Here is a 26,189-nt window from a genome sequence, read left to right as displayed (position 1 = left end):
ATCATTGTGCTCTTCCCGGGCGAGGCAGATCAGTCGCTGACTTCTGGACGGCCGCTCACAGCGGCTGCTGGCTGCTCACACTGACTGCTGGCTACACACGGTAGCCCATGGCAACCCACTGCCACAGGGGCTGCAGCCTATGCCGTCGCTGGCAACTCACAGCAGCCCAGCTCCAGGTTGAGCTGTTGTTCAGCATCTTAGCTGTAGAGGGCAGCGTCACTGGCCCTCATATGTGGGATCTGAACCAGTGCCCTCTGGCATCCGAAGCCAGTTCTTAACCATCGTGCCACTTGGACAGCCCTAGACTACGTTTTAAAATGCATCCAAGTCATAAATGAGAAAACTAATTGTAAGTGACATGGGGATGTTTAGTGTATTCTGAAATTGGTTAAGCCATCTGTAAAGTGCAGATTCATCTCCTTGCCCTTTGTTTTCCTCTCTAGTAACATCAGAGTGTAGCTAGTCCAAAGGAAATCTGGTGAAGAGGAGCTGGTATGTGCTTTTGGTGGGAATGATTGTGATGGTGCAGGGTAGCCGAATGTGCCGATCTAGTGTCTTTTTTCGTAGGAGTAAAGCTACCTAACAAGGAAATAGAAGACTGCTTGTATTAATTCCACCTGGCTTGTATGTTTAAAAGATGTAGAGAAAAGAAAGCCTCTTCAATAAATGGTGCTGGGAAAATTGGACAGCCACATGCAAAAGAATGAAGCTAGAGTGCTTTCTGTCACCATATACCAAAATTCACTAAAAATGGACCAAAGACCTAAACATAACACCTGAAACAATACACAGAGGAAAGCATAGGTGCTAAGTTTATGGATTTTGGGCTCAGAGAGGATTTTATGAATTTGACCTCACAGGCAAGGGAAATAAAAGCAAATATAAACTAATGGAACTATATCAAACAAAAAAGCTTCTGCAGAGCAAAAAAAAACTATCAACAAAACAAAGAAGCAACTAACTGAATGGGAAAAGATATTTGCAAATGGTACCTCTGATAAGGGGCTAATATCTAAAATATATAAGGAACTCATACAACTCAACAACAAAAAAAGAATCCAATTAAAAAATGGACTGAGGACCTGAACAGACACTTCTCCCAAGAAGATAGACAAATGGCCAACAGTATATGAAAAAATGCTCAACTTCACAGCCTATTAGGGAAATGCAAATCAAAACCACAATGAAATATTGCCTCACATCTGTTAGAATGGCTATCATCATCAAGACAAATAATAAGAAGTGTTGGAGAGGCTGTGGAGGAAAAGGAACTCTCATGCATTCCTGGTGGGAATGTAAATTGGTACAACCACTATGGAAAACACTATGGAGGTGCCTCAAAATATTAAGAATAGAATTACCATATGACCCAGCAATTCCTCTTCTGGGTATCTACCCCCCAAAAATTTGAAAACATTTATCTGTAGAGATATACGAGGTCTGACCATTAAGTTTGCAAACTTGTTGCAACTATATTGCTAACCTTTTTTAAATATATATCAGAGGGATTATTCATTATGAATTTGTACCAACTGGACAAACAGTTAGCCAAATTTACTGTTTGTAAGTGCTGAAAAGGCCACATGAAAAAGTTAAATGACCTGAACTTTTGGCCAACAATTCATGGCTCTTGCATCACGACAATACACCTGCTCACACGGCCTTGTCTGTGAGGGAATTTTTAGCCCGTAAACAAATACCTATGTTGGAACACCCTCCCTACTCACCTGATCTGGCCCCAGTTACTTTTTTCTTTACCTGAAGATAAAGGAAATATTGAAAGCAATACATTTTGATGACCTTCAGGACATCAAGGGTAATATGATGACAGCTCTGATGGCCATTCAAGGAAAAGAATTCCAAAATTGCTTTGAAGGGTGGACTAGGTGCTGGCATTGATGCAAAGCTTCCCAAGGGGAGTGCTTCAAAGGTGACCATAGTGATATTCAGCAATGTGGTATGTAGCTCTTTTTCTAGGATGAGTTCTCAAACTTAATTGTCTGACCTCTTATGTACCCCTATGCTCACTGCAGCATTATTCACGGTGGCCAATACATGGAAACAAGCAAATTTTCCTTCGGTAGATGATTGGATAAAGAAGATGTGGTACATATATACAGAGGGTGCCAAAAATGTATACACATTTTGAGAAAGGAAAAAACTATTAAAATTGTGATAATATATACCAATCACAAAAGGTGAATACAAGTCAATCTTGACTTCTGCAATTGCAAGAGGTGCTCCTAATGGTTTCCATCAGCATCCAGACACTTGTGATTATGGGGAATTACTGCTTGAGAAACGTTGACCAAAGTGTCCACTTGTATACATTTTTTTGGAAACCCAGTATAATGAAATATTAGTCAGTCATAAGAAAAAATGAAATACTGCTATTTGTGACAACATGGATGGATCTTGTGATCATTCTAAGTGAAATAATCCAGACAGAAAAAATTGAGAACTATATGACTTCACTCATACTCGTATGTGGGATATAAAACTGAAAGCAACAAATGAGTAAGACAAATAAAGAAACAAAACTCATAGACATAGACAGCAGTTTAGTGATTACCAGAGGGTGAGGGGGAAGGAGGGAAAAGGTGTCAAATATATGGTGATGGAAGGAGAACTGATTGTGGGTTGTGAACACACAATACAATATATAGATTATATATTATAGAAATGTACATTTGAAATCTATGTAATTTTGCTAACCAATGTCAGCCCCCAAAATTTAATTTTTAAAAAAATTAAAAAAGAGGTAGAGAGATAAAATACTTCTTTAGAGAGAATTGTAGCTGATGTGTGAACAAGTTCATTAGGGTAAATATTCATACAAGAGCATGGAACTCCTTAGAATGAGAACTAGTCCAGGAAGGGGAGCATTCTGGAAACTATGTAGCTATGCTCATATTCCTATGGCTGTTTGGTGGATTGGAGAAGTTGGAAGAAAGAAATTCACATGCATACAGACTTTGAGGGAAGGGGTCAGCTTATACTATTGGGGAGAAGTCAGGGACATCTTGATGAATAAAGTATATAAATTAGAATGTTATCCAAATAGTGACTTCTCAGTAACTAGTAAGTCCTGAAAAATAATGTTCATAAAACACAAACAGGTACAACTAAGGGTATGGCATGCAGTATGCACTAGGTTACATATTATTTTAAAATTGTCTTTCTCTTGTCTCTTTTCCAGATATGGATCAATTTATAAACAGTTTGGAGGTCCAACTTAATTCAGAAAGTGGCTCGATGCCTGTATTGAAACAGGTCAGTTATCGAGAAAATGAGATGCTAATATTGTGCCATAATAGTGCTGAGGGTGGCTGGTTGGCTCAGTTGGTTAGAGTATGGTGCTTGTAAAACTGAGGTTGCCGGTTCAATTCCCACATGGGCCAGTGAGATTTGCCCTCCACGACTAGATTGGCTACAGTGAATTGACTTGGAGCTAATGGGTTCTGGAAAAAACACACTGTTCCCCAGTAAAGTTTAAAAAAAAAATAGTGCTGAGTGCCTCATAATCATAGAGCTGAAGGTCATATTTCTTTCTAACAACATGATGGTTGCCTGATGGTTGTTTGGGAGAGTGGTTGAAAAAGGTGAAGGTTTTCAGATATATAAACTGGTAGTTACAGAATAGTCATGGGGATGTAAAGTAAAACATAGGGAATATAGTCAATAATATGGTAACTATGTATAGTTCCAGGTAGGTACTGTATTAGTTGGGGGGATCACTTCTAAAATTATATAAATGTCTAACCACTATGCTATTCACCTCAAATTAAGATAAAATAATAGTGAATGTCAAAAATAAAATAAAAAGAAAGAAATTATCAGCCCTACAGGCCTACCTCTACAAGAAAAATCTCTAATAAAACAATACAACTTTACATCTAAAGGAACTAGAAAAAGAAGAACAAACAAAGCCCACAATGATTAGAACGAATGAAATAAAAAGTTCAGAGCAGAAATAAACAAAATAAACATTGAAAAACAAAAGCAATAGAAATGATCATTGTAACAAAGGGCTGGTTCTTCTGAAAGATAAACAGATTTAATGATCCTGTAGTCAAACTAATCAAGGAAAAAAGTGAGCAAATAAAAACATGAGGGAAGGGATTAGACAGCATAAATTGGTAACTACAATATTGCCATGGGGATATGAAAGACAGTTTGGGGAATATAAACAATAATATTGTGAAGATTTTGTAGGGTGTCAGATGGGCACATGTCTTATTAGGGAAACCACTTCATGGGCAGTGTAGATGCTTGACCACTGCACTGTACACCTGAAACTGAAGCTGAATAATACTGTATGTCAACTATAATTTAATATATATATTGGGTTGTCGGAAAAGTCATGATGCATGTTTGCAACAGATGGCACTAGTTCATTTTTGGAAGTACTAGAGTCATTCACATCTATGTTATTGCTATGCCATTTGACAGCTGACAGTTCTAGCTTCATTATAAAAAAACAATTGAGTGATTTGATTGAGTTTTGGAGATTTTACAACAAGTTGAAGATGGAAGACCAAACTGTACACTTTTGCCATATTTTACTCTTACTTCCATAAAGGGAAAAACACGTCAAGCTCGTGAAAAGATGCATAAAGTTTATGGTGACAATGCTCTACAAGAACGTCAGTGCGAACGACGGTTCACAAAATTCCGTGCTGGTGATTTTTATCTCAACTACGCTCCTCAGTCTGGGAGGCCCACCGAGGTTGATGATGACAAAATAGAGGCATTGATCGAGTCAAACCCACATTACACAACACGAGAGATTGCAGAAACATTGAACATCCATCATTCAAGAGTTCATGACCACCTAAAGAAGCTGGGATATGTAAGCAAGCCCGATCGATATTTGGATTCCTCATGAACTCAAAGAAGTTCATTTGACGGCACGTATAAACATCTGCAATATGCTCATTAAACGTGATAAAAATGATCCTTCTTTGAAGTGACTGATAACTGGTGATGAGAAGTGGATTGTTTACAACAATGTGGTATGCAAACTGTCTTGGTGCTGACGTGATGATTCCCCTCAAACAACATTGAAAGCAGACATTCATCAGAGGAAGGTTATGCTCTCAGTGTGGTGGGATTTTAAAGGTGTCGTGTTTTCAAGCTCCTACCAAGGAAACAAACAATCAATTTGAATGTATACTGTCAGCAATTGGACAGTTTGAATGAAGCCATCATCCAGAAACGTCCAGAGCTTGTTAATTGTAAAGGACTTGTGTTCCATTAGGACAGCGCGAGACCACACACAATTTTGATCACCCGTCAAAAATTATTGGAGGGGCTGGCTGAGTGGCGCGTTGGTTAAGAGCTGGCTTGGAACACCAGAGGGCCAGTGACACTGCCCTCTACAGCTAAGATACTGAACAACAGCTCAACCTGGAGCTGGGCTGCCGTGAATCGCTGGCGACCACGTAGGCTGCAGCCCCTGTTGCAGTGGGTTGCCATGGGGTACCGTGTGTAGCCAGCAGCCAGTGTGAGCGGCCATCCAGAAGCCAGCGACTGATCTGCCTCACCCGGGAAGAGCACAATGATGGTGCCAACTTGGGCCAGTGAAGGAACGCCCTCCACAACTAGACTGAAGAACAAAAAAAAAGGACAGCAACTTGTCTGTTCCCCTTCCCCCAATTCCCCAGCGCTGTTCCCATCCCCCAATTCCCCAATAAAAATCTTTAAAAAAATTATTGGAGTTTGGATGGGATGTGTTGCCACACCCACCATACTCACCTGACCTTGCACCATCAGACTTCCACTTGTTTTGCTGTCTTCAAAACTCCTTGCATGGTATAATGTTCAATTCAGATGAGACTGTAAATCAGCACCTTGTTTAGTTTTTCGTCTGATAAAGACAGGTCCTTCTATGAATGAGGAATTATGCAGCTCACTGAAAGATGGCAAAAGGTTATCGAACAAAACGGGCAACATATCATTGATTGATCTTTGTTCTTTATATAAATAAATTACTTTTGAAAAACATAGACAAAATACGTCATGACTTTTCCAACAACCAATATATGTATATAGTCACAGAATATGGAATATAGCATGGGGAATAGAGTCAATGGAATTGTAATAGATATATACTATGTTAGAGGGGTAGTAGATTGGGAGAGGGGGTTCTCACTTTGTGAGGGGTGAAATGTCTAACTATTGCATTATTTTGTACCGTGAAACTAATAAAAGTAGAGACATTAAATGTGAGGATTTTCATAACTACAAAAAAAGATGAAAGAGGAGAACTGGCAACGGACACAACAGAAATACAAAGGATTATAATAAAATACTATGAACAATAAATTGTACAACCTGGAAGAAATGGATAAACTAGAAATAGACTGTCTTCCAAGACTAAATCTAGAAGAAACAGAAAATGTGAACAGATCAATAACTAGTAACAAAATCAATGGGTAATCAAAAAACTCCCAACAAACAAAAGTCCTGCACCAGATTGCATTACAGGTGAATGGTACCAAATTTTCAAAGAATTAATACCTATGTTTTTCTAACTATTCGAAAAAATGAAGTGGAGGGAAAGTTCCCAAACTCATTTTACAAAGCCAGCATTACCCAAAACCAAACCAAGACACTCCCAAAAAAAATATAGGCCAATATCCTTGATGAACATATATGACAAAAATGTTCAATAAAATATTAGGAAACCTAAATTAGCAATACATTAAAAAGATCATACACCATGATCAAGTGAGATTTATTCCTGGGGTGTGAGGTTGGTTCAGTATCCACAGATTAACTTGATACACCACATAAACAAAATGAAGGGCAACATCATATGATCATATCAATAGATGCAGAAAAAGAATTTGACAAAAATCCAACATTCATTTATAATACAAACTCTGAGCAAAGTGGGGATAGAGGGAACATACTTCATCATAATAAATGTCATGTATGAGAGACCCACAGCTAACATCATATTCAGTGGTGAAAAGCTAAAAGCTTTTTCTTTAAGATCAGGAACAAGACAGGGATGTCCACTTTCATCACTTTAATTCAACACAATATTGGAAGTCCTAGCCACAGCAATAGACAAGAGAAAGAAATAAAAGGCATCCAAATTTGAAAGGAAGAAGTACAACTGTCATTATGTGCAAATGCCATACTATATGTAGAAAACCCTCAAGATTCCACCAAAAAATATGAGAAATAAATGAATTCAGTAAAGTAGCAGGATACAAACTTAATATTCATAAATCAGTTGCATGTTTCAATATTATTTTATATTAATTTCAGGTGTACAGGATAGTGATTAAACACTTGTATAATTTAAGAAATGATCCCCCTGACTAGTCTAGTACTCCCCTGGCACTATACATAGTTATTACCCTATTATTGGCTATATTCCCTGTGCTTTACTTTACATCCCAATGACGATTTTGTAACTAACCTTTACCTTTTCCACCCTGCCTTCCAAACCCCTCCCATCTATCAATCTATCACCCCAACAAATATAGTACCAATATGAAACATATATTGTTATTAACAATATTGACTGTATTCATTTTGCTATACCATATATCTCCATGATTAAGGTGTAACAACCAATTTGTACTTTTTAATCCCTTCCCCTTTCTTACCTCAAACCTCCTCATATCTGGCAACCATCAATATCATCTCTGTATCTATGCATTTGTTTCTGTTTTGTTTATTTATTTTGTTCTTCAGATTCCACATACAAGTGAAATCACATTGCATCTGTCTTTCTCTGTGTGACATACTCCACTCAGCACAATACCCTACAGGTTCATCCATGCCACCACAGATGGCAAGAACCCATTGCTTTTCATGGCCAAGCAATATTCCATTGTATATATGTGCCACCTCTTCTTAATCCATTCTACCATTGACAGACATCCAGACTGCTTCCACATCTTCGACATTGTAAACAATGCTGCAGTGAACATATGATGCACGTGTCCTGTTGAAGTAGCATTTGGGTTTCTTCAGATAAATACCCTGAAGTGGGACTACTGGGTCCTCCTTTGTCTCTTGTTATAGCCTTTGATTTAAAGTCTATTTTGTCTGGTATAAGTATTGCTACTCCAGCTCTTTTTGTTTTTGCTTTTCATTTCTATTTTCATGAAATATCTTTTTCCATCCCTTTCACTCTGTGTGTGTCTTTAATCTGGGGTAATTCTCTTATAGGCAGCATATGTAAGGGTTTTGTTTTCTTATCTATGCAGCACATCTATGTCTTCTGAGTGGAGCATTTAGTCCATTTACATCGAAAGTAATTGTTGATAGATATGTAACTATTGCCATTTTATTATTCATAATTTTGATCTTTTTTTTCCATTTTAAATAAGTCCCTCTGACATTTATTGTAATACTGGTTTGGTTATGATGAACTCCTTTAGCCTTTTCTGATCTGGAAAGCTCTTTGTCTGTCCTTCAATATTAAATAATAGTTTTGTGCTGGGTATTGTAATGTTGGTTGTAGGTCCTTGCTTTTCATCATGTTGAATATTTTGTGCCAATCCCTTCTGGCCCGCAAAGTCTCTGTTGAGAAATTAGTTGACAATCTTATGGGAGCTCCCTTATAAGCTATTGTTTGTTGCCTTTCTCTTGCTGCTTTTAAGATTCTCTCTTTGTCTTTAACCTTTGCCATTCTAATTATAATGTGTCTTGGTGTGGGCCTGTTTGGGTTCATCTTGTTTGGGATTCTCTGCATTTCCTGCACTTCTGTGTCTATTTCCTTCACCAGCTTAGGAAAGTTTTTTTGTAATTATTTCTTCAAATAGGTTTTCAATCCCTTGCTTTCTCACTTCTTCTGGTAGCCCTGTAATGCGGATGTTGTTATGCTTGATGTTGTCCTTTAGTTCTCTTAAACTATCCTCATTTTTTGGACTCTTTTTTTTCTGTTTGCTGTTCTGATTGTGTGATTCCTGCTACTTTGTCTTCCAAATTGCTGATTTGATCCTCTGCTTCATCTTTTCTGCTAGTGATTCTTTTCTAGAGCATTCTTCATTCAGTTACTCTAGTCTTCACTTCTGACAGGTTTTTTAAAAATGGTTTCTAGATCTTTTTTATGCTTGCTTTCTCTATGTTGAAGTTCTCACTAACTTCATTGAGAATACTTATACCATTGTTTTGAACCCTGTATCAGATATTTCTTTTTCTGGAATTTTCTCCTGTTCTTTCATTTGGGAAGTATTTCTTTGTTTCCTCATTTTGGCTACCTCTCTGTTTGTTTCTATTTATTAGGTAGATCTGGTATGACTCATGGTCTTGGCCAGGTGTCCTTATGTAATAGCTTCCCTGTGGGGCCCTGACACTGTCTCCCTGGTCTTCAGCTTTGGGTGCTGCAGGAGTGTCCCTTCTGTGGGTCATGAGTGCCCTCCTGTTATAGTTGAGCCTTGTTTGTTATTTGCATGTCAGTGGGGGGGGGATTGAGCCTCAGGTTGATTGGCTACGGAGCTTGCCAATGCCCACAGCTTACAGGCTGCTGTGCAGGGTCCTTACCCAACTGATTGGGCTTAGCCCCATCAGGCCCTGGTGTCTGTTGAGACTGCTCTTTGTGTGTGCCAGTTGTGGGGCTAAATGGGCAGTGCTCTGCTGTAGTCTGAAGCCAACCTCCAAGTATGTTAGTTCCGGGGCCCTTTGGAAGGGGTTTTGTTGCAAGCTCAGGTCACCCAGTGCCTGTGACCAGGTAGGGAGTACCTAGCAGGAGCTCCATAGTAATTTGCAGTTGTTTGCTGCCTTCCTAAAGTTCTAGGAATGTGGGAAAGGCCACACTGCGAACCAAGGATGGCTGCCACCACACTGGGCCTGGGGTATTCCACAATAAGCCAGGACACTCCAAGGCTGGCTGCCACCTGCCAGCTCCCTTAAGGTTCAGCCACTGATAAAGCCTCATGCAATAACGAGTTGAGTGAGGCAGGGTCTCAGGGATTCACTAGAGTGGAAGGAGTTGTGCTTACCAGGTTAAAGCAGACTCTGGTTTTGTGCCAGTGCTGAGCCTGGAGATACTCACCAAAAGTCTCAGCACATTGAGGCCAGTTGCCACCCACCTGGGGCCCATGGACCCAATAGATTTCCAATAAAGAATGCAATGTATGAAGGGCTGGCTGCTCGTGGAGAAAGTGCCTTTGGTGTTGGGCGAATTTGGTGGGGTGAGGACTCAGGATGTTAGCAGAGTGAAGCAGCAGAGCTCACCAGGCCAGTCAGATTCAGATTTGGCCTGTGAGGGAGAGCTCAACATAGGAAAGATGGCACTCAACTGCTAGCTCTTTGGGAGGAAGACAAAAACAGGGAAAATGGTGACTGTCCTCCAGCCCTCTTTCTGAAGCTACACACCTCAGTCTGCCCCCTGTATGTCTCCAACACCTTCCCAGTTACTGTCTCTCCTCTGGACCCCAAAGTGAGTGGCTGAAAGTGAGAGAGCCTGAGCACAGGCTGTTTAAGAGGACTTCTGGGTTTCCCGCAGCCTTCTGTTTCAGCTTGATGGTTGGAATTCCCACTGGTTTTCACTGCCAGATGTTCTGGGGGCTTCTCTTTCTGGCACAAGTACTCTGGTATTGGGAGGTTGGTGTGGGGTTGGGTCCCTCGCTCTTTTGGGGGGGAGCCTCTTGAGATATTCCTCTTGATTCTCAACTGCCACATGGAGGATTGGGGCCAGGCTGTTTCACGTCTCCACCCCTCTTACCAGTCTTGATGTGGCTTCTTCTTTATATCCTTAGTTATAAAACTTCTGTTCAGCCAGACTTCAGATGGTTCTCCAGGTTGATTGTTCTCTAATGTAGTTGTAATTTTAATGTGTTCATGAAAGTAGGCAGGCACAGTATTTATTTACTCCACCATCTTGGATCTCTCTCAGTTGCATTTTTATACACCAACATTGAACTATCAAAAAAGGAAATTAAGAAAGCAACCCTATTTATAATTGCATCAAAAAGAATAAAATACCTCAGGATACAATTAACCAAGGAGATAAAAGACCTGTACTTGGAAAACTCTAAGAGAAGAAAAAAATTAAAGAAAACACAAATAAATGGAAGGATATATCATGCTTATGGATAGGAAAAAAGAACATTGTTAAAATGTCCACGCTATCGACAACAATCTACAAATTCAATGCAATAACTATGAAAATACCAATAGAATTTTTCACAGAAATAGAACAAATAATGCTAAAATTTTTATGGAATGACAAAAGACTCTGAAAAGTCACAGCAATCTTGAGAAAGAATCAAGTTTGACATACCAAGCTACTTGATATCAAACTATACTACAAGGCTATAGTAATCAAAACAGCATGGTACTGGCATAAAAACAGACACATAGATCAGTGTAACAGAGAGCCCAGAAATAAACCAACACCTATATGGACAATTAATCTATGACAAAGGAAGCAAGAATGTACAATGGGGTAAAGACAGTCTCTTCAATAAATAGTGTTGGCAAAACTGGACAGATACACATACACACACACACACACACACAAAACAACAATGAAATGAGACCACTTTCTTATACCCTATACAAAAATGAACTCAAAATGGATTAAAGTCTGAACAACATAAAACTCCTAGAAGAAAACATAGCCAATAAACTCTTTAATGTTGGTTTTAGCAGTATTTTTTGGATATGTCTTCTAGGGCTAAGACAATCAAACCAAACATGAACAAATGGGACTACATAAAATGAAAAAGCTTTTGCACCTCAAAGTAAACCATCAACAAAACAAAAAGGCAACCTTCAGAATGGGAGAAGACATTTACAAGTGTTATGTCCTATGTAGGATTAATATTTAAAATATATGAAGAACCCATACTGCTCAAAATTTTTAAAAAATGCAATTAAAAATTGACAGAAGACATACATAAGACATTTCTCCAAAGAGGACATATAGAGAGCCAACAGACACATGAAAAGATGCTCAGCATCACTAATTATCAAGGAAATAAAAATTAAAACCACAATGAAATATCAACACCTATCATCAATAAATCAACAAATGACAAGTGTTGATGAGGATGTGGAGAAAGGGAAGTCTCATGCACTGTTGGTGGGATTGTAAATTGGCACAGCCACTATGGAAAACAGTGTGGAGGTTCCTCAAAAAATTAAAAATAGAACTACCATATGACCCAGTGATTCCACTTCTGTGTAATTATTTAAAGTAATCCAAAACACTAATTCAAAAAGGTATATGCATCCTGATGTTCATTGCAGCATTATTTATAATAGCCAAGATGTGGAAGCAACCTAAGTAGCCATTGATAGACAAATGGATAAAGAAGATGGTGCACATATATATATGATAGACTATTAATCAGCCATAAAAAGAACAAAATCTTGCCATTTCTGACAATGTGGATGGACCTAGATAGTATTATGCAAAGTGAAAAATGTCAGACGGAGAAAGACAAATCCCACATGATTTCACTTATATGTGGAATCTAAAAAACAAAATAAATGTATAAACAAAACAGAAACAAACTTATAGATACTGCGAACATTTTGAAAGTTGGGGTTTTTTTTTGTTTTTTGATTTTTTTTAAAGCCGAGCCATCCTGCCACCTGTTGGCAGCTCAGCGGCTGCTCAGCTCGGGCTGGGACTCGAACCGCTGTTGCTCAGAGCTCAAACTCTTGAGTGAGCTCTTAACCAACTGAGCCACTCGGCTGGCCCGAGCACATTTTGATGGTTACCAAAAAGGAAGGTGTTTGAGGGAAAGAGTGAAATAGGGAAGGGATGTATATGTACAAAATGCCAGTTATAAAAACAGCCATGGGGATGTAAAGTACAGCATAGGGAATATAGTCAGTAATATTGTAATAACTATGTATGGTTAGATGGGTACTAGACTTATTGGGGTGATCACTTCATAAGGTATGTAAATGTCTAATCACCGTGTTATACACCTGAAACTAATAGAATATTGTATGTCAAGTATAATTGAAAAATAAATTAATAAAAAGAAGCTACTATTAAATTAATCCCAAACAACTGGCCTTCCAACATTTCTTTCAAGTCTTGTGATAATGTCAGAAGAGGAGTAATGATTAAAGCCCTATTGCTTGATAGCGTTTTTACAAAGAATTTGTAGACCACAAAGTATGTTTATTCTACAGAACAAGTTATGATGGTTTGTTGAAGTAGGGGGCCTGCAACATCTTATCAAGTCAATAAAAATAGATTATTCTTCAGTTTCTCTACTTTCATCATTCAGTTTCCATTTTGGATTTTGCTGAATAATATGTTTTTCAATAAAAGCATATTAGCTGGATCAAGTACCAGCTAAGCACAAAACCTTTAACTAATAGCATTATCTAGGCAACACTCAGTGTCTTTGAGATGACACCTGTTTAACAAAAGACAGTAAGGTTGCTAAAGTAGTCTCCATTTTATATTTAGAATTCAAAACTTCAGCTTCCTTATGTTTGTGGACCTAATGCATAGAGTCCAAAAATCCCTAAATATTTAACTAGATTCTTTTTAATGTATATTGGCAGATTTAGTGTTCATTTCTACATTTGCACGCACAATCAATATTCCTTTAGAAACTATTACACTTCACCTCTTCTTATGCTTTCTCTTGTAACTTTATTTCACTGTGTTGTTGACATCTTTGATAGACTATAGAAATACTTCCTATTCTTTAGAGATTCCTAGGATTCTGACTTGAATCAGGGAAGAGGACTAGTCAGATGACGAGATACGTGGGAAATGTAGGAAAAACAGGAGCTTAAGCTGATTTGGGGAATTCAGAGGGAAAGGAGTTTTTTAGTTCAGTAGAGCCATCATTGACAACTTCCTCTCCCTATCCTCCCTCTCCCAACCACCAACAGGATATTACTGATCCCTTACCTGGGTGGAGCATATTCATCCATAAGGGATTACATTAGAAGTATGTGAAACATTGGGACAAATCACAGGAATCCTGTCTTATAGGAGCATATTGAAGCAATATTTGGACCACAGACAAGACCTGAATTGGGGCGGGGGGTTGCAAATTAAAAAACAACAGCAACAACAAGAGAGTCATAGCATAGTAGAGGGAGAAAGCAGATGGCAGTCTGGCTAAGCTCTGTAGACGAAACATAGATGCTTCTTTACTCACTCCCAGTATACTCTAATGGTTTTTAAAATGAAGTCAGAATAAGAGGACACTGCCTCTCCTTGACCCTCATTATTCTCTGAGTTCAGGTCCTTATTATCTTTTACCTAAATTTACATATTATCTAACCTTTAAATAGCAACAATAATTTCTTAATATCATTCAATATGCAAATGTCTCCAATTGTCTTACCAAAATTTTCCTCTTGTCTCCTTTTCAGTCTCTTTGATTCCAGTCTTATTCCTCCTTCAATCTATCCTTCATTGAGGAGCTAGTTAAATCTCAGAGAAATAGCTCTGCTCATGTCACTCCCCTTATCAAAACAATTATATTTTATCAGCCAGCGTTTACTTGAATTCCAAATATATAAAAATAAAAGATAGTTGTATTTTGTATAAAATATGCATTCTTGGACATCTCTCAAAATTCAAAACTCCTATAACTTAAATATAATCCTGATAGAGAATGGAACCTTGTTTTGTTTACTGGCTAAAGTGGCTCCACCATCTCCAAGGCCATCTTCAAGGTCCAGAGTGTTGTCCTGCAATGGCATATACATTTCACAATACCCTTGACCTTTGAATTCATGGACTTCTTAGAAAGTTTTTGATTAGGTTGAGGTTTTATGTTATTTTATAATATACGAAGTTCTTATTTAGTTTGTATTTTTTTAATTTAAAAAGCTGCATAGTTTGATTTTGCATATAATACAACTGACTGCTGCATCATTATTTCCTACGTGTATTGTCTGTTATATCTCTACAGAAAAGAGTATGTTTCTTACCCCTTCTCTGCCTAGACAACTCATTAATTCTCTTAGACCCATCTAAAATTCAGTTCCTCCTTGAAGCCTTCCATGATCCTGTCTAGATAGAATAAATCATTCCATTTTCTTTTTCTGAAACACCTCCTATATGTCTGCTGCATCACTTATTATTGTATGACTTATAAGCTACTCACATAATTCTATCATTATGGTTAGTATATTAGTATGCACTTTGTGGCTATACCTTATTCATGTGTGCCGTCACTGGCTTAGCACCTATAGTGGATATGTAGAAAGTGCTGGGCCGGCCGAGTGGCTCAGTTGGTTAAGAGTTAGCTTAAGAGCGTGAGCTCTGAGCAACAGGGCCACTGGTTCGATTTCCATATGGACCAGTGACGCTGCACCTGAGCTGAGCTGCTGCTGAGCTGCCAACAGGTGACAGGATGGCTCAGCTGGTGAGAGCACTTGCTCCTAACAACAAGACTGCCTGTTCGATGGTGGGCTATACCCGCCCACAACTAAGACTGAACTCGGCACCTTGAGCTGAGCTGCCACCCGGATAGCTCAGTGGATAGAGCGTGCACTCTTAACAACAAGGCTGCCCATTCGACTCCTGCGTGGGGTCATGACTAAGCCCACCCACAACTAAGATTGTAACACAGCACCTTGAGCTTAGAGGCCACAAGCTGCCGACGGGCAGCCAGAGGGCAACTGGCGCCTTCCACAACTAAGATTGAAGAACAACAACTTGGCTGGTCCCCCTCTCCAATTCCCCAACACAGTTCCCCTCTCCCAATTCCCCAATTAAAAAAAAGTGTTGACTTTAATTAATCTTTAAGAATTATCATAATGATTAAATAAAACAATCTATAGCAATTGCCTGATACAGTGCCTAATGCTGGTGCTCAGTCAAGTTTCCCATCCTTTTTCATCTTTAGTGTACTCCTGCTTCATTTCTTTCAACACCTTATATATTCTGTCCATGAAAAGATAATGGAAATTTCTTCTTTCATTGCTCACATATCTCTTCTTCAGGGCACTGACACTGACTGTTTTGCATCTCTCATTTGTTTATTTATTTATTTTATAGGTCACTGACCACATTCAGATCAGTGATCCCCTAAAGACAACAGACAAAGATAATGTGACATCTCCACCACTCCTGGATGCCAACCCCATGGAGAACCCATCACTTCTTAATGACATCAAGATTGAGCCACCAGAAGAACTTCTGGCTAGTGATGTCAACCTGCCCCAGGTGGAACCAGTCGACCTCTCCTTTCACAAGCCCAAGGCTCCTCTTCAGCCTGCCAGCATGCTGCAAGCTCCAATACGTCCTCCCAACCCACAGTCTGCTCCTGTAGTGTCCACGTCAACAGCTGACATAGGCACTTTAACAAGCATCCCTACCGTTCTGACTTCAGGCCCTATCCTGGCCTCCTCTCAGGGCTCTGGTGGCCCACAGATCTTACATGTGATTCACACTATCCCCTCAGTCACTCTGCCAAATAAGATTGGTGGCCTGAAGACCATTCCAGTAGTGGTGCAGTCTCTGCCCATGGTGTATACTACTTTGCCTGCCGATGGGAACCCTGCAGCCATTACAGTCCCACTCATTGGAGGAGATGGCAAAAATGCTGGATCAGGTCAGCACCAATGTACCCCTTTCCTGGGCCTCATCTTCATCCATCTGCTCTCTCTCTTTGAGTTATCTTATCTCTTATCTCTTTTCACCCCCTCCAATTATCCTTCCACAGCTTCAAGAGTAATCTTTCATAAACACTGTTTTTTTACATGTATCTTCAATACTTAAGAATGTACACTGACACTTCTTTGTTTACCCCTTGCTTCTTAAACTGGGATATGCATATCCTTGAATGAAATACTATGTATCTTCCTGGAACCTATATATGATTTGATAGTAAATAATTCTAAAACATTTTATATATTTTTCCTTGTTCTTTTAAAAACATTTTATATTTTAAAAATGATTTTATTAAAGAGAAAAATGTAAAATTTGAATAACCTTTTAAGATAAAACACAAACTTCAAAAATACTTTTAAGCTTACTAAGGTACCCACCTTGGGATTTTCCAGGAGAATGTGTTTATTTTTCTGTGCCATTAGGAATGCTTTGGTGGACAAGTTGAGAATGTTTCTAGCCCTATATCCTTAGCCAGCCTTAACTCCTACATATCCCAACACTGTACGTGTTCTCTTTCCTGCAGGTAAAATAGTCTTCTTTGAAATATTGCCATCTTCCCTGTGTTCTTCCTCATTTGTCATCTATCACCCTCCATTTTACTTTTTTACTTGCCTGTATTCTAAGTGTATGGGCATTCTTCCCAACTGAATTAGTAAATTCCTCAAGGACAAGACACATCTTATTTACCTTTGTGTATCTCCAGAGAACCTAACACAGTGGTAGTAGTTGTCTTGCAACAAATAATTTGATGAAAAAACTGGAAAATTTGCCCAGGTGAGAGTTCATATGCTGTAATGTTTCCTTTTGCTTAATTGTTAAAATAAGTTCAGAATCCAGAAAGGTATAAATTAAGTCACCCAGTCCTCAGACCCCTTCCTGGAAGCGTATCTACTTTAGTTTGTAATCAGCAATGATCAAAGAGAATTATATGGCTTCTTGAAATGGTTCAAGATATTTAGCTTCACCACATATGTAGAATTCCAATCAGGTTTTAATGTTGTGCCTTAGGAATGATGTTGGGAAACTGGAGTATAATTAGAGAAGAGAAATTAGGATGGTGAGAGGATTCAAATCCATGTCAACTGAGGAGCTGATAAATGTTTAGCATGAATTAAAAAGGCCACAGGGGAGATACGTGGGTGGAAAAGACAAGGATCTATCACACACACTTACTAAAAGTTTTCTACCTTTGAAATCCAATGCCTTATGATCATTCCATCACTAAATGTAGAAGATTAAAAAACCACATACTAAGCATCAAGTTCCTGATATTTTGCAGTATTCTTTTGAATAAAAATGCCATCATTAGGTAGTGGTTAATTTTGGTTATGATAAGTGTTCATAATCATCTTGTTTTGGGAATCCCCTGAGGGGGTTAATCAAAATATGATTATCAATTCTCAAACAGGGAGAGAGAGCCAAACAAAAAACAAAATTGGAAAATAAAATTATCTGTGTGAAAAGTTGCTGATATCAAGACAATGGTAGCACCAAGGGATGGTTTGACGGGTCTTTGAGTTCCCCCATAATACCCATCGGTCCACCAGAGCCACTCTAAATAGAATATGTTTTTAAATTGTTTAATGTAGTTTTGAGCTAAGCTAAGGCCATTAGCCCAGTAGTCTCCAAAATACCTTGGATGGTGGAGGTGCACAAAACAATTGGAGCACAAGAAGAAAATATCAAAATGTATGTCTGCATTTTCTCACCCCTTACATGTTACTTTGTTTATTTTTGATAATGTACACAAAATTTTAATATACGAATACATTTATATCACACACATGCAGACAAACACACATATTGAGATGCATGCTTAAAACTTTTTAGTGAATAATACACAGTCAATGTATGGAGGCGACTGCACTAGCCAAGTCCTTCCTTGTTCAATCCTATTGTCACCCTTAAGTTTCTTCTACATAGATGTTTTGAAGCTTTAACTAGATTTAGAAGACTGTTGACCATCTGATTGAGTTTTGTTAAGAGTCAGAAACATCAGTAATTGATAATAAGAAATATTTGAGGACTTCTCTCAACATAGGTGGAAGGGAAGGATGTAACATATATCAAGCACCTGCTAGGTACTAGGTATGTGTTTCATCTCATTGACAATGAGTTCTCACCTCTGGGTGAGCACAGACATTGATCTTAGGATAGCCATGGAACTATTTAGAGAGTTCTATTCAATAAACACACATTGAGCCTGACTTTTCAGCAGACCCTGACCTGGGGGCTGGAGATGGAGTTGAATCATAACTAGACTCTATCCTTGAAAAAGCTATCCTATCTCACTCACTATCCTAGAGAAGCTTATTCTAGTGGTACAAGAATGTTCCTTAATATACTTCCCTCAAACAAATTTCCGTTCCCGGCTATGCTAAAATATTTAGATGTTCTTCTCTTACTTCTACACCAGGGGTCGGCAAACTGCGGCTCGCGGGCCACATGCGGTTCTTTGGGTATGCTCAGTCTCAGAAGTTTGCCGACCCCGGAAGACCCTGGAAGCCAATCCTGTCTCTCATAACAATTTAAAAATTATTCAAGAGCCATAAATATATTTTGACATAATCACCATTATGCGAATATCCTTTAACAATTTTATAAATGAAATTCTGATAGTTTTATTTTCATTTTCAATTTTACTTCAGAGCTACATGTACATACCCAGAGCCGCATGTGGCTCGCGAGCCGCAGTTTGCTGCCCCCCTGGCGGCTCTTCCATCTCAAAAGTTTGCTGACCCCTGTTCTATACAATTACATTTCTTCTATCTTTGCTTTTTCTTTATTTCTCTTTCTTGCTGCTACTTCTTACTGTGGGGCCAAGCTGGGAATCCTGAAAATGATGAAAAGGGCATATATACTTTGTAGCCCACACTGCTCCTTTTCTTTGCTTTTAGTGAAAGTTGACCCAGCCTCCATGTCTTCACTGGAAATCCCAAGTGACAGTGAGGAGTGTGCAAATGAGAGTGGATCCTTGGCCTTACAAGGTATTCAGGGACTACAGCAAGAGTGAGTACTTTTGTCTTTACTTCAGGTCTGTCTCTGGGTATATATGTGTGTGTCTGTGGTAGAAGTGGAACAAATTCTTAGACAAAATAGTAAGAACTTGAGGACAATAAAATATAGGAAAACTGCCTTCCCAGCAATGGTTTAGGTTTGTGTGCACACATGTGCATAGACATGCATGTTATGACAGTTATGTTGTAATGGTAGATCATCAATTTTACCCTTGAAAAATCTGCAATTTCCTGTAAAGCACAGTTGCATACTATTTATCTAAGTTTAAAGGAGCCTTTTCTTCCAGTGTTGAAACTAATGAAATAGTTGGCTTGGGTTTTAGCAAAACATATATGAAAAATACATTTCTTAAAACATAAGATTGAAAGTTAGAGTGAAATGCTCACACTGTTTAGGAACAGAAACTGCCCAAGAAAACATTGCCAATTCCTAGAACCTGCACTTACTGAGCAGAATGGAACTAGTTGAGGGAATTGCTTGAACTATTTCAATTATTTCTTCTTTTGGGGGTCTATTGTTAAATTTGCATAAATTAAATGCATGTATGAGGTGGTCCCATTGTATATAAGTCCCTTTATTTAGCCTCCACTTTAAAATCATTCTTCGGCCCTATTTCTCTCTTTTCTTTTTTTCTTTCTTTCTTTTTTTTTTTTTTGCTCAGACCAGCAGCAATGACCCAAACGCAGGGAGAAGAGTCCCGTGACTTGAAGAGAAGACGGATCCACCAATGTGACTTTGCAGGATGCAACAAAGTGTACACCAAAAGCTCTCACCTGAAGGCCCACCACAGAATCCATACAGGTCTGTCCACCTCCACCCCACCCCCAACACACACACACACACACAGAGTATGTGAGAGATAGGAAGAGAAGAAAGCTTCAAACAGACTGATCCAGTTATACTCATGTGCACATTCTCCATTCATGGCTTTTACTCTTATGTCTTGTTCCTAATCTAAGGTAATTTCTATAAAACCTGCCTATGAATACACTAAGTCTGGTGTCTTCTGAATAGTCATCATTCACATCGAGCACCTGGGGAGTCTTTCTAATTGAGAAGTCCTAACATTTATGCAAAGATTAAGGCAGCTAAGACATTACCCTTTCCCTTGCTACCAGAGCCCCACAGGTTTTATGAGTATTGAAAAGCTCAAAGGTAGTTTAAGTGAAATTAAAGCAAGCTTTTGGAGCTCAGCACCAACCTACAATATGCCTTTGTTCATATTAGGTAAAATGGTGCACATTAGAAAAAAATAAGTAAAGCAGACCTGGGGATTCTGTTAAACTGGGGGGCCCCTTCCCCATCTGAAGGAGAACTGTCACTCAACTCCAACTACGTATTATGAAACTTCTTAAATTTTAAAGAAAAGCAGCAAATAAAGACTTTTATGTGAAATGTCCCAGATTTTGAATGTTAACATCTAACTAAAAAATTTGTATAACACTGGATGAAAAAAAAACCTGCCTATATACCAGATATAGCTTGTCATTCATCAGTTTACACCCTCTGCCTGGGAGTCTCCTCCTCCCAAATCATCTCCAGCTCAGAATTGAGACTTGGACACCCTGAAAAAGGAAGGGACCCTCCTTTCTTGGAAACATATGTTGTGTTACGTTTGCTGTGTTAGGATTTGTATAGAAGAGTCCAGAGTCCTAGTTGATATGCCCAGAGGCTATGATCAGGTGACTGATCTCCAGGTTGCATTGTTCCATCATTCCCATAACACTCATCTTATTAATTGATGTTTTGTTTGCTTCTCCTCCATGTTGAGTTGTTGGGTGGAGTCTTATTCCACTAACTACAGAGGGTGCCAAAAATATATACACATTTTAAGAAAGGAAAAAACTGTATTAAAATTGTAATGCTCGATATATACCAATAACAAAAGATGAATACAAGTCACATTTGACTTCTGCAACTACAAGAGGTGCTTCAAGTGGCTACCATCAGCCTAATTTTAATACAGTGTGTTTTCTTTCTTAAAATGTGTATATATTTTTTAGCACCCTCTGTGTATATGTATATGTGTATATGTAGTTGAAGCTGTGAGATGGGAATAAGCTTGCCTTGCTCAAATAACTGACAAAAGTCTAGCATAGCTAGGACATATGTAGTCCTAGCAGTGATTTGTGGTGGAAGCCTTGAGGTGCAGGAGTGGAAGGGAGGAAGACCACTTAAGAGGCTATTGTAGTGATCCAGGCCATAAATGAATGAATGAATGAATGAATGAATGAATGAGTAAGTAAGTGAGTGAGTAAGTAAACAAATAGAAATATATTTATAAACCTGAATTTTTAACTTGCAAAAGTAGAATAGTTTACTGGACTGTCATGTACCCCTGACCCAGCTAAACAACTGTATCAGTATATGGCCAATTTTATTTCTTCTACACCCCTACCAACTCCCCACACTGTATTATTTTGACCCCAATTCCAGACATCATATTACCTTAGTTGTAAGCACTTCAGAATATATCTTTAAAAGACAGATTTAAAAATAAACACAATATTAATAGTGCATAAATTTTTTTAATATCAAAGTCTCCCAATTGTCTAATATTTTTTTTTAAGTTTGATCAAATCAATATCTAAATAAGGCTCTTACATTGAATAACATAGTTAATATGAGAAGGAGCCTACTGTGCAGAACGCTTGAAGAAAGAGTGTTGCTCTTAGCCAGGCAGAGTACAAAAGTGGTGAGATGGGAATAAGCTTGCCTTGTTCTAATAACTGACAGAAGTCCAGCATTGATAAGGCATATAAGTGCAGTGGTTGGTGGTGGAAGCATTGAGGTGCAAGAGTGGAAATGGGAAGACCATTTAAAAGGTTATTTAGTGATTCATGCAAAAAATGATGAGAGCCTTACTAGGATGTTGGGAGTGGATGTGGAGAGAAGGAAGTGTATTAATGATTGAGAGGACATTGATGATTCAGATTTCTGTTTTGGGTGACTGGGGTGGATGTAGGTGCTAGTTACAATAATAGAAAGTTTGCCAATGATAACACAGTAATTGGTAAAAGCCACCTGGAATCACACATTGGTATGCAACCTAGGTATACTTTTCTCTGTTGCTGGTACTCCATAGGTTCTTTGGAAGTGAGGAAGTTGCAGAAACGCCTGATTCATTGCCATCCAAAGATTAGGGTTCATTTCAAAGGGTCCCTGAGAGTGATATATCTGTCTCTGGTAGATATTCTCTCAGCAGAGACATGAGGCTCTTCCTCATCTGAATACTGCCTCTCCTGTGCAATGAAGCCATTCATCTCTGAGCTGACAATTATACAAAGCAGAAAATACAGATACAACAATTGCCATTAAACATACTGTCAAGCCCGTTTTTAATAATAGCATCACACATTCATCCAGACTCAAAATTTATCATTGATTCTTAACATTCTCTTATGCCCTCAGTTATGTGTTTCTAAAGTTCTATTATTTATTTCTTCAAATACCTCTTTTACTGAGGATGTAGACATAATTGCCAAGAGCATATATTATAAAACTACACTGTCTGGATTTGATAGCCCAGTCTAACACTCAGCTGAAAGTTGCTTCACATTTTTTTGCCTCAGTTTCCTTGTATGGGAATATTAATAGTGTAAAAACACTTAGTGGAGTAACTGGAATATAGTAAACACTCAGTAAATGTTAGCTATTATTAATATTCTTTCAATTCCAGATTCATTGCTACCTGTTAAGCTTTTTGTCTTAATTTATTCTACCCCCCCTAATTTTATTGAGTTATATTTGACCATTAAAATATATATATATTAAAGATGTACAATTTGGTGGGCCGGCCGTGTGGCGCGATGGTTAGGAGCTGGCTTGGGACGCCAGAGGGCCCCGGTTCGGATCCCACATATGAGGGTCGGTGACACTGCCCTCCACAGCTGAGATGCTGAACAACAGCTCGACCTGGAGCTGGGCTGCTGTGAGTCGCCAGCGTTGGCATAGGCTGCAGCCCCTGTGGCAGTGGGTTGCCATGGGCTGCCGTTTGTAGCCGGCAGCCAGCGTGAGCGGCCAGCAGCCGCTGTGAGTGGCCGTCCAGAAGCCGGCGACTGATCTGCCTCACCCGGGAAGAGCGCAATGATGGTGCCAACTTGGGCCAGTGAAGCAACGTCCTCCACAACTAGACCAAAGAACAAAAGGACAGCAACTTGTCTGTTCCCCTTCCCCCAATTCCCCAAAAAAAATCTTTAAAAAAAAAAAAGATGTACAATTTGGTGATTTGATATACATATACATTGTGAAATATTAATCACAATCAAGCTAATTAACATATCCATCACCTCACTTAGTTACATGTTTTGGTGTGGTTACAATGCCTAAGTTTCTACCCTCTTAGCAAATTCAAGTATATGGTGCAATATTTGTTAACTATTGTCACATTGTTGTACATTAGATTCCCAGGGCTTATTTATATTGCAAAACTGAAACTTTGTATCTCTTTACCAACATCTCCCCATACCCTACTCCCAGCCCCTAGTAACCACCATTCTATATTTTGTTTCAATGAGTTTGACATTTTTATATTCCAAATATTACATGAGATCATACAGTATTTGTCTTTCTGAATCTAGCAATCTAGCTTATTCTACTTAGCATAATGTCCTCTAGATTTCATCCATGTTGTTACAAATGGCAGGATTTCCTTCTTTTTTAAGGCTGAATAATATTCCATTATGTGTGATCAAACAATACGGTGAATGTTTAAATAAAAAAATTATTACAGTAAAAGACACATTGCCATTAATCCCCCTTAAAATACTCCCCCTCACTTTGTACACACTTTTCCCATCATTCTTGCCACTTTGTGAAGCAGTTCTGGAAGTCCTCTTTTGTGAGTGTCTTTAGTTGCACTGTTGTGGCTGCCTTGATATCCTGAATCATTTGGGGAAGAGCCAGAATTTTCACGGTGCCAGATCCAGTGAATAAGATAGGTGGGTGAGGACACACTGTAATGTTTTTATTTGACAGAAATTACCATATACCAGAAGCAATGTGTGACACGGAACATTGTCATGATGGAGGATGATTTATAGCACACTTTAAAACACACATTCTCTCAACCATAGGTCTCACCCAACTGACAGCACCAAACAAGTTGAAACTTGTCACACACTGTTACTAAGGTTTGACGCGCTGCTTCCCGTATTGAAGATCCCTGTCTTTCTGTTGGATGGCTCTCTGCAGCAGCATTCACTGTATATTGAGATCACAACGGAAAGGCTCCATGTCACACATCGCTTCTGTTATGGCAATTTGTGTCAAAAACATTATGGTGTGTCCTCATCCACCTACTCACAGGAGCTAGCACCGTTTGACTCTGGATCTTCCCAAAGTCAAAATGACCATGAAAGGTAAACATTTTGAATCAATTCACAACATTGAGGCAGCCACAACAGCGCAACTAAAGACACTAATAAAAGAGGACTTCCAGAACCGCTTCAGAAAGTGGCAAGAGCGATGGGATAAGTGCTTCTGAAGCGAGAGCAAATATTTTGAGGGGCATCAATGGCAATGTGTCTTTTACTGTAATAATTTTTTTATTTAAACATTCACTGTATGTTTTGATATATATTTGTGTGTGTGTGTATATATATATGTGTGTGTGTGTGTGGGGGGGTGTTTTCTTCTATGCAGTTTATTGTTTCAGGTATTATGTTTAGGTCTTTGATCCATTTTGAATTAATTTTGGTACATGGTGACAGATAGCAGTCTAGTTTCATTCTTTTGGACATGGCTTTCCAATTTTGCCAGTACCATTTATTGAAGAGGCATTCTTTTCTCTATTATATGTTTTTGGCTCAAAAGTGTCCTATTTCATTTTTCAGTATGTGAATATCTAGTTTTCCCAGCCCCATTTATTGAAGACTGTTCTTACCCCATTGTTTTTGGGTTTTTTTTTTTGAAATAAGACTTATTTATTTACCCAGAATGTATCATGACTCAACTAGGTCAAACCACTTTTTTTTTAAATACGTCCCTTATGCATTTTTTTTAACTTTATTGAGAAACAGTATATTTTATCTAGGACGCATCAGCTCCAGCTTAGTCAAGTTGTTGTACAACAATCTTAGTTGTGGAGGGCACAGCTCTCTCATATACAAGTCAGGAGTCCAGGTCTGATATGTTGGATACATAATCATCAAGGACCTGGGCCACCTATTTCTTGGTTTTCTGCCAACCTCAGAGAATGGTTCCATATCATGGCCCAAGATGGCAGTTAAACTTTTTTTCCGTCCAGTGACTTTTTTTTTATTAAATTATTTTTTATTATGAAATACACATTTTGTTTTTGCTGGTAGCAAAACTTTTAATTTTCTTATTTTCAAAAGTTAAGTTTAAAGATAATTCTAATTATTAGATTGCTATCTACTTTTTATTAAATTTTTTATTATGAAATACACATCTTTTAGAATTAGTTTCAGCTGTACAACACAGTGCAATGGTTATACTTTTTACCCCTCGAAGTGACAACCCCCCTCCCCCAATCTGCTGCCCCATTTCCCCCCAATATCATACATATCTATTACAAATCCCTTGACTCCACTCCCACACTATACTCCATGTCCCATGACTATATATATAT

At 38.5% G+C, this 26,189-nt stretch overlaps 1 protein-coding gene across 7 annotated transcripts in view; it reads left to right on the top strand.

Moving 5' to 3' along the window:
- The window catches only part of KLF8 (KLF transcription factor 8), a 178,145-nt gene that overhangs the window by 133,807 nt on the left and 18,149 nt on the right, over positions 1–26,189 (top strand). For 4 of the 7 annotated variants that reach the window (XM_019669269.1, XM_019669268.1, XM_019669270.1 and 1 more), the window contains 4 exons: positions 3,200–3,273; positions 15,965–16,520; positions 19,477–19,588; positions 20,259–20,398. In XM_019669269.1, coding sequence (XP_019524814.1) covers positions 3,200–3,273; positions 15,965–16,520; positions 19,477–19,588; positions 20,259–20,398 — 882 coding nt within the window. The remainder of the gene's footprint in view (positions 1–3,199; positions 3,274–15,964; positions 16,521–19,476; positions 19,589–20,258; positions 20,399–26,189) is intronic. The other 3 variants (XM_019669272.1, XM_019669273.1, XM_019669274.1) reach the window with 1 other exon arrangement.

The sequence above is a fragment of the Hipposideros armiger genome, unplaced genomic scaffold (assembly GCF_001890085.2).
Source record: "Hipposideros armiger isolate ML-2016 unplaced genomic scaffold, ASM189008v1 scaffold_551, whole genome shotgun sequence".
Classification (NCBI taxonomy): domain Eukaryota; kingdom Metazoa; phylum Chordata; class Mammalia; order Chiroptera; family Hipposideridae; genus Hipposideros; species Hipposideros armiger.
This window is presented reverse-complemented; position numbering and strand designations above follow the sequence as displayed.